Raw genomic sequence first — 20,217 nt, forward strand, 5'->3', positions numbered from 1 at the left:
CTGAAGTAGCTGTCACCCTTCCGCCCTCGCTGGGGCCAGAAAGGCAGAATGGATGCTGGAAACAAGACTCACGATGTATTGAGAATTCACCAGTTTAATGTTTTCAGATATTCCCATCATTTCAAAAGGAAGGAGACAGGGTTCGTGGGCTGGGAAACGATCTAACCTTGCTTTGGGCGTTGGACTTACACAGATAGAATTAGGAACAAATTCTTTTCATTAATTTACCAATAAATGTTTCCTGACGCCAGACACAGTTCTGGGCACTGGGGATTCTGTCGTGAGCACAGCGGGCAAAACTCTTTGCCCACGCCAGCAGGCCTTCTCGTGGGGCCTTGGGTCTGGTCTTATGTGGCCTCCCAGCCAGGGCAGCTATTCAACCTGATTTGTTTGAAAAATGTGTTTTTGCTCTTATTTTGAGAGTGGCACGGGGACTGTCTCCCACAGTGCTAAGAGCTAGTGGCCTGTCCTCCTTTCCTGACACGGCCTCGGCTTATTGGATCGAGTGACCGTCCCTACAGGAGAATGTACACTCCTTTCTGTTTGGGGTATAAATAACGCCTACAGAAGGGCCGAGAAGCTCTGCTGGGTCTTGGATTCCACCCTAGGGTGGAGAGACTCAGGACAGAAGACAGTCCTCTGTGGCCTCCAGAGCTTCCTCAGGCATTCGTTCAACAAACCTTTCCTGTGCCTCCGCTGTGTGTCATGTGCTGAAGATAGAACAATATTAGGCCAGGTAGACACGGTCCTTGCCTTCATGAAACCGCAAAGATAGATGTTAAGCTGGAACATTAGTTAGCTTCATTGTGACGATGCCGCAAAGGAGAAGTTCAAATAGAAGGACTGTTTTTTGGTGCAGCCGCAACTCTCAGGATGGCTCAGGTGTGCTAGAACCTCCTATGGCCCTTCTGGAACAACAGGACCTCCCCCATTCAGGAGAGGACAGCAAGAACTCTCTATGAAAGGACAGGAGACACGGGCTTCCTCTGGCTGAGAGGGGAGGCTGTTTCAGAAACGGGCTCCCTCCAGAACTCCGCGGATGCAGCCTTCGAAATCCCTGCACAGATGGAGCCTGCCTTCTCAGGATGTGAGCCTGGCCAGAGGCTCTCACAGCATCTCTGCCACCTCTTAGGTTGCAAACAGAGCCCTTCTTGCATGCTTGGCTCAGTGAGTGCTTCCTTCCTGCCTTCCCTCCTCAGTCTGCCATTTACTGTGCCTTTTTCCCTGAGGAGGAGCCATACAGCTGCAGTAGATACTGTCTTGACATGAAGCTGTGACTTCTGTGGAATCCCTAGCCCCCAGAGGGACACCGTCTGCCTCCAAGCAGACCCCTAAGCTTCCTTGCTATCTCCTCCAGTGTTTTGGTTGAGATCCTTGAAGCAACTATGTAATGAAGAGCACATTGTGCAGGAGTCTGGGTTGCTGGCTCCCCACCATTGCCCAAGCTTATTTGATATGTCAAAACCCAATTTCTTCCTCTTTTGGTATAGAGGTTTTCACCCTTGGCTCCTAGATGTATGTGGAGAGATTCTACTCTGCTAGTTCAGACCAGAGCTTAATGAGAATCATCCTGGACTTGAGTCTTGGCTCTGCCAAATGACTTGCTAAGTGACCTTGAGCAAGTCCCTAGGCCTCCCTGCACAGCATGCTCATGTCCGTGGAATGGGCTGGGGGAGCGCTCCAGATGACATCCTGATTCTGGTCCTCTGTCCTGGGGTGCCAGTCACCCTGGTTTGAATCCTGTAGCTCTGAGCCTGATGTTGGGGGTGCCTCCAGGACTCAGAGCAGCACTGAGGAATCGTTGCATGGGAGGCGTCCTCTCCGAGTATGGGGCAGGCAGCCTTCTTGGGCTGTGTCTTTGAGGGATACCCACAGCAACTATCTTTGGGATCCTGAGACAGGATCTGTAGGATAGAAGGGCAGAGCGTGGGATCTAGACACATGACAGGGAGCCTCCAGGACCACAAGATAGGAGACTGGGCTGGGTGCTGGAGGGGGCTCTCTGGGTCCTGAGATGGGATAGAATCCAGTGGCAGGCTACGTGGTCTTCCCCTTGTGTGCTCCCTGGGGCAGGGCCAGGCCAGCGTCCTCTTGTGTCTGCTGTGGCTAAGGGCTGCCCTGGGCTGGGTGCTAGCGCTAAGTCAATGATCCCCATGGGGGTGGGTCATCTCTTGGCCTCACTGCACATCACCATTAACATAGGCCATTGCCAAGGATCTCTATGTCTGGAGGATGCGGCTCTGCTGGCTATCTCGCATTTCCTGAGTGGTACCAGGTACCAGCCCTGTGGTAATAAACACTGACTCATATTATCTTACTTGATTTCACAGCAACCTTGTGGGAAGATATTGTTATTGTTTATCTCCATTTGAAAAACGAGGAAACTGAGGCTCAGAGAGGTTAATTTATTTTCCCAAGGTTACACAGGCAAAACTTGAGTCCGGTCTTTCTGATTCAATACCTTCACTCTTGGTCACTAGGCACACACAGCCTCTCACATGATCACTTTCCTTAGTGTGTGTAAAATGGGATTTGCTATGTGAAATATGTGTGTGTACAGCTGGAGCCTGTCTCCAGGGCATTTAGAACCTGGCAGGGCTTGGGAAGCTGAGTAGATGCTATGAGCAGAGGAAGGCAGTTTGGGGGCCTGGAAAAAGTCCAGGTTTTGGGGTTCTTTTTCTGCCACTTGCTGGCTGTGTGACCCTGAGTGACTCAATCTCTTCCCTGGGTCTCATTTTCTTCATCTTTAAAATGGGAATGAGAAAAGTAAGAGAAGTGATACCTATAGGAAATCCATTATTAATTGTAAAGCATTATAGGAAATATTATTTCCTCCACATAGCCCAGCTTCCCCTCCTCCACCCCCACCCTGGCATTTACTGGGCTCAGTAAATGTTTGTTAGGTGAGTATATGGACACAGTTTAGCCCCCGTTGTCTGGTTGACACCGTTTATCCTAAAGGAATGCAGAGAAGGAAAGGAATGTTTCAGGATGGGAGGGAGACCTTCACAGAGGAGACCTGGGTATTGGCGATGGGAGTTGAGTTGAGCATTGCAAGGGCAGGGTCTTCTGGATGAGGAGAGAGTGGAGAAGGGGGAGAAACAGAGGCCAGAAGGAACCCAGTGAAAGTTAGAGGGGCGCCACTTCACTGAATGCTTCACTGTGGGCCGGGCCCTGTGCCGAGGGCTTAACACGCCTCCCTCATTTAATTCTCGCCAACTCTACAATGTATGTACCTCTATTTCCAGATGAGGAAACTGAGGTTCAGAGAGATCAAGTGACTTGCCCAAGGTCCTGCAGCTACTAAATGACCACAATGGGATTTGAACTCAGATCTCTGTGGCTTAGAAGCACATGATTTTAATCAACCTGCCTCCCCATGTGAACAATACAAAGCTTGCAGGCAGGAAGCGCCTTCGTGGAGAATTCCCTGCAAGAGAATCAGCCAGGGGCTCCTGTGCTTTGCTGTCAGGAGGATGCCTGGGTGCTGGGCATCGAGGGGCTCAGACGCAGGTGGAGACCAAGGGTGGCTGAGAGGCCCTCAGGACTGTGTATGAGGAGTTCCCAGCAGCCCTTTCACTTAGGAAGCAGCTGCTGAGGAGCAGCGCTGTGCTGCGTTGCCCTGACCTCTGTTACTCTGGTTTTCACACTGGTGTGTGGAGGAGCATGGGACTTACCAAGGGGTACACCATACAGACAGCTTAAGGGAATCAATTTCCAGGTTCTAAAGCTCCTATGAGATTCTGTATTAAAACTGCTGGACGATGCCCTAGTCACCTGGCCCTTCCCCCACTTCACAGAGGAGAGGCTCACCCCTCACACATTCTGAATCCCACTGTGTGCATCATCCAGGGTACAAAAACCTCTGAGTCCTAGAGAGAAAATGAGAAATGGTTGGTTACAGAGCAGCCTTCTTTGCTGATATGTCGAGGTCCCGTAGAGCTATGGTTCTCCCGTCTCTTCCTATCTACGTGCATTTCTTGGTAGTGAGTTGCTTGGTGCACAGAGGAAGGGTTCGAATTCAGAACCACTGAAGTAGGATAAGTTAGTGACAGGGGTTCTTTATAGTGTAACTGGAATGTTTTCTAGACTTCTAAATTTTTCAAGGTATTTGGATAAAACCCAGGATGAACATTTTCCTTGCTTTCTGTCTGATTCAGCCTGTCATTCAATAAGGTAGTTAAATCTATTTTGCCAAATCACATCATGAAACATTTAAGTCAATTACAGTCAATCCTCATCTTATAAAATGTTTACATTTTCTAGTTCCAATGAACAAAATTAATGTATTTAAACTTATGGTGAAAAATTGTAAATGTCAGGCTAACAATATACATGAGGATAAGTGGTTTTAAACACTATTTTGGGAATACGAGAGCATGAAAGTTTGAAGACCATCATGTTACTTCCTTGGCTTGTCTGGGTCTCCCCAGTTCCTGCCAATCTGTTTCCTTCACTCCCACGCAGTTGCTTCTCTCTTTCAGCTCTCAGGACGTGTGAGAAGTATTCCTCACCGCATGCCATTGAGTACCATAATCGACCCAGGACACTTTTTCTTAGAGGAAAAGATGGCACCGTACTGTGGGCTGTCTTGTACTAAGTCTTCAGAAAAGTGGGAGGGGTGCAGGGTGGGCAGCTGGAAACCCTCTTTGGCCAAGCCAACTTTCTTATGCATTTCAACAAGGTGAACGTAAGCGTACAATTCAATGATCTAAGTAAATTTATAGTTGTGCAACCATCACCACAGTCCAGTTTTAGAACATTGCCATCACCCTGAAACGTTCTCTCATGCCCATTTGTAGTCAAGCCTCGTTCCCACCCCTAGCCCTGGGCAATCACTCATCTTCTTCCAGCTCTATAAATTTGCCTTTTCTAGACACTTCATATAAATGGAATCATTTAATATGTAGTCTTTTGCATCTAGCTTCTTCACTTAGCGTGATGTTTTTGAGATTCGTACATGTCGTAAATGTGTCAATAGTTTGTTCTTTTCTTGTTTGGTGAGGGAGATTATCCTTGAGCTAACATCTGTGCCAATTTTCCTCTATTTTGTATGTGGGATGCTGCCACAGCATAGCTTGATGAGCCGTGTGTAGGTCCACACCTGGGATCTGCGAACTTAACCATTATGCCACTGGGCTTGCCCCAATAGTTTGTTCTTTTTAATTGCTAAATAGCTATCCTTTCTATAGATATACAACCTTTGTTTATCCGTTCAACAGTTGATAGACATTTTCATCATTTTCAAGCTTGGGGCTATTATTAATAAGGCTGCCGTACACGTTTGAGTACACGTCTCTGTGTGGACCTCTGTCTTCGTTTCTCTTGGGAAGATCCCTAGGACTGGAATTGCTGGGCCTTATGATAAGTTTATGTGTAACTTTTTAGGAAACTGCCCAGTAGTTTTGCAAAGGGGGTGTACCGCTTTACATTCCCGCTAGCAATGGATGAGGGTTCCGGGGTCTCCACACCACAAAGCTGAGTTTTTTCAGCCTTTGTTACTCAAAGCCCTTCTTGGTTTTTCTTTTGTTGTTTAGTGATGAGAATAGGTTGACTCTTCCAACCCTCCAAGTCTCTGAATTTCTGGACTGTCTCTATTCCTTTTCATCCCCGCTATAAATTGCCAATTCTTTTTTTCTAAAGTTTAGTTTATTTAAACAAACAATAAAGAAGACAAAAAACAGTTCACCATTTTCTCCCACTCCTCACTCCTGCCTCTGTCAATCACCAATCTGTTCTCTGTAACTATGAGCTTAGTTTTTTATATATATATATATATATATATTTTAGATTTCACATGTAAGAGAGATCATACAGTATTTGTCTTTGACTTATTTCACTTAAATAATGCCATTGAAGTTCATCCATATGGTCGCAAATGGCAAGATTTCATTCTTTTTTAATAACTGAATAATATTCCATTGTATAGCTTTTTTATCCATTTATCCATTGATAGACACTTAGGTTGTTTCCATATCTTGGCTATTGTAAATAATGCTGCAATGAACATAGGGGTACACATATCTTTTCGAAATAGTGTTTTCATTGTTTTTGAATAAATACACAGACGTGGAATTGCTGGATCACATGGTAGTTCTATTTTTAATTTTTTGAGGAACTTCTATTCTCTTTTCCATGGCAGCTACACCAATTCACCACCAGCAGTGCACAAGGGTTCCCTCTTCTCCACATCATTGCCAACAGTGGTTATTTCTTGTCTTTTTGATAATGGCCGTTCTAACAGATGTGAGGTAGTATCTCATTGTGGTTTTGATTTGCATTTCCCTGATGATTAGTGATGTTTAACGTCTTTTAATGGACCTATTGGTCATCTGTGTGTCTTCTTTGGAAAAATGTCTATTCAGATCTTCTACCCTTTCTTTTTTTTTTTTTTTAAAGATTGGCACCTTAGCTAACATCTGTTGCCAATCTTCGTTTTTTTTTCTTTCCTCTATCCCCGAAGCCCCCTGGTACGTAGTTGTACATTCTAGTTGTAGGTCCTTCTGGTTGTGCTATGCGGGATGCCGCCTCAGCATGGCTTGCTGAACAGTGCCATGTCTGTACCCAGGATTCGAACTGGCGAAACCCTGGGCTGCCGAAGCAGAGCGTTCGAACTTAACCACTCGGCCACGGGGCTGGACCCCCCCCCATTTTTGATTGGATTGTTATTTGCTCTTGAATTGTATGAGTTCTTTATATATTTTGGATATTACCCCCTTATCAGATATATGGTTTGCAAATATTTTCTCCCACTAACTAGGTTGCCTTTTCATTTTGTTGATGGTTTCCTTTGCTGTGCAAAACTTTTTAGTTTGATGTAGTCCCACTTATTTATTTTTGCTTTTGTTGCTTTTGCCTTTTGTGTCAGATTCAAAAAATCATCACAAAGACCTATGCCAAGGAGCTTACTGCCTATGTTTTCTTCTAGGAGTTTTATAGTTTCAGGTCTTACATTCAAGTCTTTAATCCATTTTGAGTTAATTTTTGTATATGGTGTAATTTAGTGGTCCAGTTTCATTCTTTTGTATATAGCTGTCCAATTTTTCCAGCACCGTTTATTGAAGAGACTGTCCATTCCTCATTGTATATTCCTGTCTCCTTTGTTGTAAATTAATTGACCATATATACATGGGTTTATTTCTGGGCTCTCTATTCTGTTTCATTGGTCTTTGTTTTTATGCCAATACTATACTGTTTTGATTACTATAGCTTTGTAATACAGTTTGAAATCAGGGAGCATGATGCCTCCATGCCCATTTCTTTTTTTTTTTGGTGAGGAAGGTTGTTGCTGAGCTGACATCTGTGCCAATCTTCCTCTATTTTGTACGTGGGGCACCGCCACAGCATGGCTTGATGAGCAGTGTGTAGGTTTGCACGTGGGATCCAAACCTGCAAACCCCAGGCCACTGAAGCAGAGTAAACACACTTAACCACTGCATCATTGGGCCAGCCCCCTAAAGCCCTTCTCTTTCTCATAGCACTTTGTCAAATACAGCCAATGGCAATCAAGACATGCTATTAACAGTCTGACTCCCAGTCTCTTTACTTAAAGCCATAAGCTTATTGAGTTCATCAGCTGCCTTCCAAGTTAATGAAGGCAATAGTTTTCCAAAATACTTCATCAGTGCATAACACAGGTCACCTCCTTCTAGCCTTCAGGAACGATTTCCTTGACACCCACTGTCTGGCCCAAAGACACTGAATTTTTGTTCCAGTAGCATATCACTTCTGATAGCCAACTGCTGTATGAGTCAGGATAAAGAGGTTGTGCTCCGGTAACAAACAGCCCCAAATCTCAGAGACTTAGAAAAATGTTTTTATTTTTCTCACTCATGCTATACATCCATCCTAAGCATCCATGCCTCCACTCCACATCATCTTTGCTCCAGAGCCCAAGGTGATAGAGTCGCCCTCCTCTGGAACAATGAGGACGTGGTGAATCATGCACTAGCTTTTAAAGCTTCCTCTCACATTTAACGAGTCAGAGCAGGTGAAGTGGCCAGTCCTGACATCAATGGGCAGGGAAATGTAATCTTGTCCCAGGGAAGGGCAGCAAATATTGTGAATGATAGTATCATTTATCACCTTATGCCTTTTCTTTCATACCCTGAGGACTCCGAAGTAGAGAGAAACAGCTGACTTTGTGTGGTGGTTTTGCCCAGAGCTGCCTACAGCTTGAGTAAGGCAGGGAGACCTTTCAAAATACCTTCTAGACCTAAGCCTTTGATCTTCACGGTGGTTGGCCCCTGCCCTGCGGCTTTGATGCACAGAATTGTCATCTATTGTTCCTCTTGTTCTACCAGCCCTAGCTCTTAGGCACAGGGAGAAATTTGATTGCATGACTGTCTTTCCTAGATTTCACTACCCAACACTCAGTGCCCTCTGGGGCATTGGTAAATCCATTCTTGACCTCCAGCTTAAATTGACCCATTTATGTTTTTTCTTCCCAGCTGTCTTTTGGGGAGACATTGCCTTAGATGAAGAGGACCTGAAGTTATTTCACATTGACAAGGCCCAAGACTGGGTCAAGCAGTCAGTGGAGGAAGCGGGGCACAGCACAGGTGAGTACTGCATCCCCCAGCCCTGCCCGGGAAGGGGGCAGTCAGGGCTCCAGCAGGAGTGGATGTGGACCACAGGTCATTGGTATTCGACCTGTCAGTCCAGTGCCCACCTGTCTGTAGAGAACCAGATGGGTCACCCCTCCTTCTCCGCTGCAGGCTGTGGAACTGGAGCCTCCAAGTTTGCTGGTCCTTCTAAGAAAATCTCCATTTGACTCCTTATCTGAGAGTTCAGGCTGGAGCTCAGCGTAGCTTCTCAGGACTCTGGCCTCGGGGCCCAGCACGTTCCACATGGAGAGAATTCCTGGATGGCCTCCATGTAGGGCTGGCTGATGATGATGCTGATAATGATTGGCATGGGGGAGTTGTTTGCCCATGGGCTGTTGTGCGTGTGCTTGGCCGACAACACAGGCAAGAATCCCCTGGGGCCAGCAACAGGGTTGGGGCTTTAGACATTGATTACTCCTCTCCCACTCTCCCTCCTCGCCTCCACCTTGGGGTGAGTGGTAGGGGGACTGGTCTCTTGAGTTCTCCTCACCTCCCTGCCCACTAGGCTCAGACACCTCAGTGCTGTGGAATCTCCATTCTCGGAAGTAACCCAGCAAGGCTGAGTTGTGGGGCTGATGGGCTGGTGTGGCTGATGATGGCTTGTTCTATGGTGACCAAGGCCCACCTGTGCTGGATGCTGCACTGTCTCTGCTACCTGTGACCCCTCCACCCACCCTCCCTTCCTTTCTCTCAAGGCCTGTTTAGAAATTGTGATAAGAACACTTAACATGAGGTCTCCCCTTTTAACAAATGTTTAAGTGTACAATACAGCATTCTAAACTCCAGGCACAGTGTGGTACAGCAGATCTCTAGAACTTATTCATCTTGCATAACTGAAGCTTTCTACCTTTTTTCTGACCACCTATCATGGGCCAAATGTAGTGCTGTGAGAGAAAGAGGAATAAGATGTGACCTCTGCCCTCAAGGAAACCTTTCATGCCCACAGACAGGGTTTAGATCTGGACAAGCTCTCTAACATCTCCAAGGTTCAGTTTGCCTATTTGGAAAATGGGGATGAAGCCTACACTCACTCCATAGGAGGCTGGGGAGATTGACTCAGGATAGCAGGCTAGCCCGGTGCCTCACACGTAACACGTTCTCAGGCAATGGCACATATTATCACTAAGGGCTCCCATTCTAGAGGAATGAGGCTGAAATGTAAATAGATGAACCGTAATTCTCATGACAAGTGCTGTGATGAACCAAGAGCAGTGGGAAGAGGGAAGAGTGAGTGGAGAAGCCTAACTAGGTGAGCCAAGACAGGCATAATGGGAATGGGCACTCTTGCATCGTGTCTTGTTGGATGTGTAGGAGTTCCTTAGGTGAAGAATCAAGAAAAGACATTTCAGGCGGAGGGAAAGCTATGTGCAAAGGCCAGGAGTATGAGAGGGCCTGTCTTTATTCAGGAAATAGAAGAAAGTGTGGGTCACTGGAGGGTGGCTCTTTGGGGTGGGCTATGGGAGAGAGATGCACCTGGAGAGGTTGGTTGGGGTAGATGGTGAAGGTGCCTGTCGAAGGGGTGGGTTAGGGTGTGCCCATAGTTGGGGGCAACTCCCATGATGCTCAATGCCTGTCAGGCTAATGAGCTGGAGCTTTCCCCTGTGGGCTGCATGAATCCTGCCCAAGCTTTCCGAATAGGAGTGTGACTGCTCAGTTTTGACTTGAGCGGCATTGGTGGAGTCCCCTCTCCCACTGCTCTGCACAGCCCACCAGCTGCCCTGAGGATGCTGGATTCCTGGCTGGAAGTTTGGGCAACCTCACCCTGGCTTGCTGGTGGTGATGGTGGGGAGGGTTGTCAGACAACCCCTTCCCCCACTGCTGATGCACTTGGTGGCATCCAGGAACATCCCCGAAGCCTGAGGTGCCTTGCAAGCCTCCAAGATTCTATTCGAGCTGATTTACCAATTCTTCAATTCAGCATTTCCTGGCACAGAAGGCCCTGGGATCTTATCCACTTGGGAGGGAAGGAGGAGAATATACTGTACTCACGTTTCTGAGTGTGGTCCCCATTCATTCATTCATTCATTGAAACCTCTATTGAGTATCCACTTTGTGCCAGGTCCTGTGCTAAATTCTGAGAAGGTATAAATTGAGGTTTCTCTTCTTAAGGATTCACCAGCTAGTGGAAGAAATAGGGGCGGAAACCAAAAAGAGTGCTGAAGAGTCAGAGATGGGGATTTCAGGAAGCATAGGGGCAGTGGGGGCACCAAGAAGGACTGGGGCCATTCCTGGGAGGGGGGAAGTTAGGAAGGCTTCCCAGAGGAGGGGGTCCTGGGGAGATGGAGAGCTTTGTCAGACTGGGGAGTAAAAAGTCAGAGGGTAGAGAAGGGCATTCCGGACAGAGGTGGGGCTTCTTCTTGCGGGGGGAGGAGGAGGCTGGGAAATAGGATAGTGGTCACCACTGAGGAGGTTACATGGCTTCCTTGTCCAATGGATGGTTCCCACTTTCTGTGGAGGGGGTGGGTGGGAATGTGCCCAGTGTGTGGGGCAACTCCCATGGCCAATGAGGGACCTGAGCAGCTACAGGGACCAGGCCAAGTCCTGGGCTCCAAGCTCCCCACAGGGGATGGGGGATGAGGTGAGAGCAGGAAGGCAAAGGTTGTCAGGAGGCCAGGTGGACTCCATTGACAGTGGCTAGGAGGAGAGAGGGGCAATTACATACCTTAGAGCTTCATTTTGGTATCTGGTTCTACAACGATCATTTATTAGGATTTGGGGGACCGCTTATGTATGTCTTGAAAAGTCTATTCAAATTTTAAATGAGGTTTTAGAAACCAAATTATTTTTCATGCCAATATATACACAACCTCCATTGAGCTCTAACAAAAGGTAGCATCTCTTCGTAATTCTACCACTCCATCTAATCATGCTCTCCCCCCAGTTCTTACCTGGAGGCCTGGAGAAGTTGACCTGATTGTAACCTGTGTGTGGTTAAAATTTTTTTTAACTATTTTTTGCAATATTGCTTAAAAATAGTTAACTTCACATATCTCAAACATGTAGTTTGGAGAACTTTTACATATGTTCATGTCTGCGTAACCACCACTCAGACCAAGGTATGGAACATTTCCAGAACCCCAGAGACTCCCTTATGCCCCCTCCCAGTCAATATGCTTCCCAAAGTAGCCACTAGTCTGACCTCTCTCACCACAGATTCATTTTACCTGCCTAAACGGAGTCATACCTTATGTATTTTTTTGTGTCTGTCTTCTTTCACTCAGCTTTATGACTGAAATGCCCCCACACTGTTGTGTGAAACAGTAGTTCATTCTCTTTCATTGCTGTGTGGTGTTCTGTTCTATGAGTGTACCCCAGTTTATTCATTCTTCTGTTGACAGGCATTTGGACAGTTTACAGGTTTTGGCAGTGATAAATAAAGCTGCTACTGACGTTCTTGTATGTGTCTTTTCATGGACATGAGCACTAGTTTCCATTGGGTATATACCCAGGGGTGAGATTGCAGGGTCGTAGGGTTTACAGAAGTTTTTAGTCGATACTATCAGTTTTCCAAAGTGGTTGTACCAATTTACGCTCTGTGAGGGTACATACTGATTTGGAAAGCAGGAGGGGTGCCCGTGCAGGCTCCAATGAGGCCTTTGGGTCTTGGTCTCTCTGACTTGGGCATCCCACTCACACCCTCTGGGCCTGCACAGCAGTCATTTGATGCCTGTCCACCATCGTGAATGCTCAGGGTTGCCCCATCAGCGATCCTTCTGCTCTCCTTGGGGGACCTGCCATGGCACAGCGTGGCAAATGTTACAGACCCTAGAAAGAGGCTGGGCAGTGGCCAGCCTCCATGCCAGCCATGTGCTCAGCTGCTGGAGAGTTGCCTGCCCAGAAGGTTGCCTGAAGTGCTGCAGTGAAGAGAAGCCCAGCAGGCCTGCCTTTGCCTCCCGCACGGCACTCTCCCAAGGCTGGCGTGGTCAGCCTCGTGGTCTGAGAACTTGAGTACCTGTCTTCTCTTTCCTTCCCCCCTGTGAGCTGAAAGATGGCAGAGGCTACATCATATGTGACTTTGGATTCCACAGTGGTGGCCCCCCACCTTGTTCCTAGAAGTCACTGGCCAACATCAGTGGCGAGAGACAAGGAAGAAGTGGAGGGGACACCGGCAGACCCTGGAGCCGTCTCCCAGGGGCCAACAAGATGAAGAGCTCCAGGGGAACTTTGCTCCCAGAAGGGTGGTTAAAGCCCTGGTCCAGGCTTTGGGGTCAGACTGCCTGGGCTTCAATACTTGAGCTGGGCCTCAGTTTCTTCATCTGTCAAATGGGAATAGTAATTATCCTCATCTGAGAGTGATGTGAGGACAAAAGGAAAGAATATGTAGAAAGTGTTTAGCACAGTGCCTATCATATAACAAATGCTCAAAACTGTCAGCTCTGCCTCCTGCTCCTCGTTAGTAGTGGCAGTATTTACAGGGAGAGCTCCGACCTGGGACAGTTAGAGGTTACAGTAGAGAATGGAGGAGGTTTGCTCTATGCTGGAGGGGGCGTGGGGAGCTTGGACCTGATGTTTCCTTCTTCCCAAACTTGATTTATATATTTTTTTCCGGCGTGTTTTTATGGCAAGGTGATTTTTATCCTAATTGCTTTTCTCTGAGGACCAGTAGTACTTTGCATCTATCTAGAATAGTTATTTTATTTTCAGAATGGGAATACTTTTTATTGTTTTTGCTGATTAAACTAATACTGTTGGTTGTTAAAAAAACAAAAAAAAAGTCCAATAGCTCACAATTGTAGAAAGCAGAAAGTGAAACCCCCTGTTACCCCAGCCCCAGGGATCCCCACATTATCTGCTCGCTGGGTTCCTTCCAGCCTTACTGAGCTCAGGCCATGTGCATACTGATATTTTTAAAACATAAAAGGGATTTCTCTCAACATGCTCTTGTGTAACCTGCGTCTTTCACTTAACCCCACATCATGACATCCTTTCATGCAGTACATGGTGGTCTGTCACATTTAATGTACAACTCTGCCACAATTTATCTAACTAATCCTATACAGATGGACCTGAAGTTTGTTTCCCTTTTTTTCTGTAATGATTTTTGCCTGTTAGACACAATGCAGCTGTGAGCAACTGTGTGCATAGATCTTGACACATTTGCCTTAATTAAAAAAAAAATAAATTAAAAAGGAACCACACCTTTATCCTCTCTTTGTATTTCCAAATGTGTGAAAGGCTGTATTCTTAGGTATAGGATATCTCATTTCCAAGCTTTGGTAAGTGCCCCTGGTTTTGGGGGGAGGGGCTCAAGGGGGGAGGGCTGAGTGCCTGGAGGAGGATGGGACACAGTGCAGCCCCAGAAGCCTGCTCTCCCTGCTTTATCCTGTGAGCCTGGAACTGCTTTCCCGGCTGCAGAATGAAGCGATGTCATTGCCCTAGAAGTGACCTAGTCTGCCCCATTTCCTAGATATGCCCGGTGTCTGAAGTTCAGTCAGTGGCAGAACCATGACTAGAACCCAGGTTGCTCATCTCCCAGGCCATGTGTCCTCCACTGTACCAGCCTGTCCTCATGTTGCCAGTTAGAAGGAATGGAAAACAAGGGAGGTGTAGTCATTCCTTTTCCATCACTTGGAAAGTAGGCTGGAGTCTTTCTGGACCAGGGGATGAGCAACAACCTTGTGCCCAGGTTGGTTTAAGAGCCCACTCAGGGTGCTGTGCTGGCCACAAAAAAAAAAAAGCCACGAAGGGCTTTGGGACACCCAGCAGGGAGCACCCTCACTGTTCACTTAGGGCTCTGGGCTCGTGGTGATTAGTTCCAATCAGTCTCCCTGCCTCTACACTCTCCTTCCCCATCTTGCTTCCAGGTGATCTTCCTGGCTCTGACCTTGCAACCACTTTCATGGGTTGAGTAGTGTCCTCCCAAATTCATGTACACCTGGAACCTCAGAATGTGACCTTATTTGGCCGCAGAGTCTTCGCAGATATAATTAGTTAAGGATCTTGAGATGAGATCATCCTGGATTTAGGGTGGGCCCTAAATCCAATGACTGGGGTTCTTATAAGAAGAGGAGAGGACACAGAGATATACAGAGAGGAAGGCCACGTGAAGAGGGAGGCAGAGATTGGAAGGAGGCAGCTGCAAGCCGAGGCACACCAAGGATTGTCGGGAGCCACAACAAGCTGGAAGAGGCAAGGAAGGATTCTCCAGAGCCTTCAGAGGGAGCGTGGCCCTGTCAACACTCTGATTTCAGACTTCTAGCCTCCAAAACTGTGAGAGAACAGTTTCTTTTGTTTTAAACCACCCACCTTATGGCATCCCTAGGAAACTAATAGAATTATGCTCCTTAAAACCCTCAGTGGCTCCCTATCACTTCTCAGAAACATTCCTTAGTCTGACCCCCAAGGCCCTCCATGCTTTGTCCACAATGTGCATATTCAGCTCCCTTCCGTCTCTTCGTCCTCCAGCCAAACACAATGACACTGTGTTCAGGCACCGAGTGTCCTTCCTTCCAGCCTTCGCCCTCTGTTCCAAGTCCCCATTCTACAGAAAAAGAAATGAAGGCCCAGAGAAAGCCAGTGACTCATCCAGGGCCCTACAACTGGTGTGCATCCATGGCACCTCTCTCTTCAGCATGGCTGCCAGCTTGGGAGGCCACCTGGGTTGACAGAGCTGTTAAAAAATTAGCCTCATTTTGTGCTTGGGATGGGGAGAGCTCTATTTTCCCCCGATTTTCAGACGGGCCCATTCCCCTGCCATGGGAGCTGCCCAAGGAAGTGGCAGCAGCATTCTGGATGTGTGTGGGGCAAGGAGGCAAGAGCGCATTCTTCAGGGAGAGAAAGTCCTTCTGTGTGCATTTTATTTGCAGTGAGAAGAATGGGAGTTCTGGGCAGGCATGGGCCAAGCTGTTGTATGAATGGGCCCCTTGAATTAACATTGCAGAGTTTCCTAAAGCTGCTAATCGGATTAGCTGTGTAGTGAAGGAAGTACTTAGCAGACGCACACACAGACACACACGCAGGCACACACACTCTCCTACCCCCTTGCATCCTCTTCGATGCAGTGGTGCAGAAGCTACCAGCCCCGTTTTTGAGTTCTGAGCCACCTCCCCTCCTAACCACACAGGATGTGGAGGAAAGGCCTGTGTGGTTGGTGTTTTGGACTTTTTATTTGTTTGTTTCTTCCCTAAAGAGTCCAGGAAGCCAAAGTTGAACTTTCCCATCTTTGCAAATTTCTGGAAACCTGGAGAGGAAATCTCATCTCGCAGTTATCTGCATCCGGGTAATGGATCTGATTTCTTGGTCTTTGTAATGACTCTGAAAGAGGAAATGGTTTTAATTACTTATTGGTTCTGATGGAAGCTGATATTTCCCGCCTTGTCTATTCTGAGCCATTGGGCCATGTCCATCTCTATTTAAGAAACCAATCTTGCTCTAAGTTCTCACTTCCTAAACTCCTGCCATCTGTGCAGGGCAGCCGCATAAGCCCAACAGTTTGGGCATCTGAGTTCAAAATAATAAATTAGCAGGAGAGATTGAAAGACCTAAGTCTGGATAACTTGCCTCCCCTCTCTGGGCCTCATCTCTGAGTCATGAGGCCCCTTTCCCCCAGCAGAGCCTTGGCTCCTGGAATTCCTTGTCCCATTCTGTCCATGACTTGTAGTGGCACATGTTACTGTCTCCTGGTCTCAGTGTTCCCATCTGAATAGAGGGCCTCATGCAACCACATCCTCATTTCTTTCAAGCCAAATTTGAGCTCTGGTGTTTCAACCTAGAGAAAAGAGGGGAGGCAAAGGCCAGTGGGCAATGAGGAGCTAAATTTAGGCATGAAAGGCTAATACATACCCATGAGATACCACATGGACTACACGGTTTTCTGGGTTCTGCCTTCCCAGCTTTGAGGATCTAAAAGAGACCAAACATGTCTCTATTCCCAACACATTTTTAGCTTTGAGGCTCTTGAGAGAATTTATGGGTGGGGTTGTTTTAAGCAGCCCCATCAACAGGCTGTGGTTTTTCAGACTCTACTCCCAGAGAGACATTCCCCAAGCTTTGTACAAGTGGTGTCATCTTTTCATCAATTTTCTTTATTGGGGGTGGGAGTGCTACCAACTCCAAGTAAGAAATGAGGGCAGCAGTGGCTCCCTGTGACATCTTGTAGAAGGGACAATGGCCTGAGCTTACGAATAAATGAGCCAGGTTAAACTTGCTGGGGCAGTTGGTTGGTTCAAGTCTGTCTTCTCTTATGTCATGCAATGCCAAGTGCCATCTCTGGGGCATCTGGTGGCCTCTGCTGCTGGGACCACTGTTTAGAAAGCTGGAGAGGGAAAAGAAGCTGCCAGGGAGCAATCTTACTAATCCTTCCCACAATCTCCTCAAGAGGTCTGGAGGAAGAGGTGCCCAGGAAATAAGGTCTTGGTGACTTCTTTTCTCTAAGTATATTGTGCTTGACATTTTGTGGTTCACAGACCCCTTTGAGAGTCTGATGAATATTATGAGCGCTTCTCTGAGAAAAAGTTACACACACACACTATTTTGCTTGCAATTTCAAGAAGTTTAACTGCTCCATGGATCCCAAGTTACGAAACTCTGGCCCACAGTCTCCCTTTTCTGTTTGTTTCATGTCTGTTGGAGATGTTCTTCTCATGTGGACATCCTGGATCTTGTGAACCTGCAGCGTAGAAAGGCATGGATGTTGGGGTCCAGCAGGCCTGGGTTTGCCTCTCTGGCTCTGTATTGATGAGCTCTGGGACTTCGGGTGACTCATTCCTTATTTGTAAAATGGGATATTAACACCTATCTTACAGGGGAGATTGAAAAACTGTAATGAGTAAAGCATGTATCCCAGAGTCTGACACCTGGTAGGTGCTCAATAAATAACAGCCACCATGGCTGCCCCTGTGCCGGCTCTTCTGCCTTCTCTTCTCTCTGGCCCAACTCTGTCTCCCAGACTCCATACTCCCTAAATGCTGTGGAATTCTTTTTCTTTGCAGTACTCTGCCAGCATACCCCCCTCCCCCACCGGAGTCTCTGGAGCTGGGCCTGCACCAGAGTGATCTGATCAGATCCTTGGATTTAGATCCCACTGGCACATGGTTAATCTCTATCAGTCCCTAACATCAAGACTCCCCTCGTCCTCCTGAGTTAAACACTGTGTTGTACAGTTGGCCAAGCAGAGATCTGAAAATGGATCAGGTACCAATTCTTCTTTAATGGCAACAACAAAAAGAATGATAATAACTACCATTTGTTGTGTGCTAATTACTTCTTAAATACTTTATACACATGATCACATTCAGTCTTCACACAACAGCCCTGTGTGTTAGGGACCGTTAGTCCCTGTAGATGTGAAAGCTAATGGTCAGAGAGTTACGTAACCTGTCTGATCACACAACTAATTGTTGGCAGAGCCAAGATTAGGACTTAACTCTGTCTAATGTCAAAGGCCTACTGTTAGCCTCTACACTCCATTGCTTCTAGAAACAGCTGCTGGCATCACCACTAACCCTGTCCCCTTGAGCTGTGAAGACTTGGTCTCCTTATCACTGCCTGTGAGAGGTGATGGTAAAAGACAAGGATGAGTTCCATGCACACGTGGGGCTGCACCTCAAACTGCCCTCCGTTGTCTCAGTACCATTCAGCGTGTGCCTTGCCGCTTTGCCCAGGCTGTCAACAGCTGTGACTTGTCTTTGGTCTTGGCCCTTCCTCTTTAGTTCCAGCATCAGGCTGGGCACGTGAATGGTGCCAGACAAACACTTGTGAATTGTGGATCGGCCACGAGCCTCAGGAGTGCATGGTGGCCTCCTTGCTTCCCTGCTCCTCTGCTCCCCCAGGAGGCTAGTTGGGGTTAGGACTATTTGTTTGAATGTGTGATGCCTCAGACCCCAGCAGGGAGTGGGTTGTCAGCCATGACAGAAAGGCTCCTGCTCAGGGGTGGTGCCCTCAGCCTGGACAAGCCCAGATCACCTTGCAGAGAGTGTCTGAAAAGGGCATCCTTTGGCCACGTGGACCCTTTATCTTTACAGGGCCCTTCACACAGATGCTTAGATGAAAGATGTGGTCCTTAGGTCTTTTCCAAACCACGAGGGAGGGCCGGTGTTCCTGCTCACTCCTCCAGGGCTCCTTTCAGCCCTCTCTTCCAGACCTGCAGACCTGCAGGGACTGCCAGCTGACCACTCCATTTCACCCCCATCCCTCCCGTCAGAATTTGCCATAGCTCCCATGGCTCAGAACTGATCTTTATGTGCTGATCTCCTACTCTGGCATGCCCTACACTCTCCCCTTGTGTCTACCCCTGGCTCTGCTGAACCTCTGACACCATCTTTGTGATTAGAGTCACTTTCCCTCCCCTCCCTCTTTCCTTCCTTCGAGTAATAGATGCTAACTGAGGACCTCTTCTGTGCTCAGCAGCAAGGATATAGTAGTATCCACTTTTTCTTCTGCCCCTAAGGAGGTAGAGTTTTAATGATTAAGTTATTATGGTCATGCTTTGGGAGTCCTGGAGGAATGAGGCAGGATGGAGGGGTGGGACCTGGGATCAAAAGCTCCCGGAGATGTGGGGCACCAAGGACCTCACAGAGGAGGTGTGGTCAGTAGGCAGAAGTCACACCTGGAGAGAAGGCCCTAGGTGACAGCTGTCATCTAGGCAGGGGTTTGTGTTGGGGTCCAGCCTGGGGCACAATGCTTGATGGGAGGTAGAGTGGGGCCACACCGTGGGAAGGCAGGAATTTTCGTGTGAGGGCAGAGACCCGTGCAAATAACATCAGTGAGGCCTTCAATGGAATTCACAGAAAGTTCCAGCCCAGAAGAACAAGAACCTATTTCTCCTAGGAAGTGGATATTCAGGAGGACAACAAGCCAGAGACTTGGCCTGAGAGAATAAGATGGGGACAAGGGTCAGAAATTAAGCAAAATCCCACAGATCAAAGTTAGGGCCAAAGGTGATGTGCTGCTGAGACCTCGAGTGTTGAGTCCAAACTCCTTAAATTCTTGGACCAAGGACAGGGCTGGCCACAGTGTCAGGCTGGCTCAGCCGGCAGACAGCACTCAGCAGCTGGGCGAGCAGGAGGGCTGCGGCGCAGAAACCGGGCAAGGCCTGGCAGTGATTCTGCCCATAAAGTTTTCAATTTAGTAAGATGATTTGAGATGATAAAGAGGCATCTGATAAAGTGCACATCTGCTCTTTGGGAAGGAAAAAAGAATGCAACATAAGGATTCTATCATCTCATTCCCTGGAGCCTCATTTGGAGGCTGACTTATACCTTGGATTGAAGCCAGAGTTCACTGTGAATTTGAAATGTTGGGAAAAGTAAATTTACCTTTAGGTAGATTTTTATTGTGACTGCATTTGTCAGAATTTAGAGAAAGTGGGCTGGGAGTCCACTTGGAGCCACAGTGGGGTGCAGAACTGGGTAGGGAAGAAGTGGTGGCCACCCTTGGGCATCCATCCAGGGAGCCATCCTCTTAGGCCCCCTCATGGACCACAAGTCTGGAAGCCTGAGTCATAACTGGGAAATTAGCTTGAGAAAGCAGGACAAACGAGAGTTTAGTACCTGACGTTCTAGGCAAGGTTCTTTCAGTTTCAGCATACAGAATCCCACTCAAGATAGCTCAAGTAAAAGAGTGTATTTAAGAATACGTTCTCATGGCCAGCTACAGACAGAAGCAGGGTAGG

The 20,217-nt window shown here is 47.5% G+C and overlaps 1 protein-coding gene across 1 annotated transcript in view; it reads left to right on the plus strand.

Moving 5' to 3' along the window:
* TLL2 (tolloid like 2) overlaps nucleotides 1-20,217 on the plus strand; it is a 133,103-nt gene that overhangs the window by 22,565 nt on the left and 90,321 nt on the right. Inside the window, exon 2 of the mRNA XM_070560448.1 lies at nucleotides 8,451-8,561. Coding sequence (XP_070416549.1) covers nucleotides 8,451-8,561 — 111 coding nt within the window. The remainder of the gene's footprint in view (nucleotides 1-8,450; nucleotides 8,562-20,217) is intronic.

This window comes from Equus przewalskii, chromosome 1 (genome assembly GCF_037783145.1).
Source record: "Equus przewalskii isolate Varuska chromosome 1, EquPr2, whole genome shotgun sequence".
NCBI classification, from domain to species: Eukaryota; Metazoa; Chordata; class Mammalia; order Perissodactyla; family Equidae; genus Equus; species Equus przewalskii.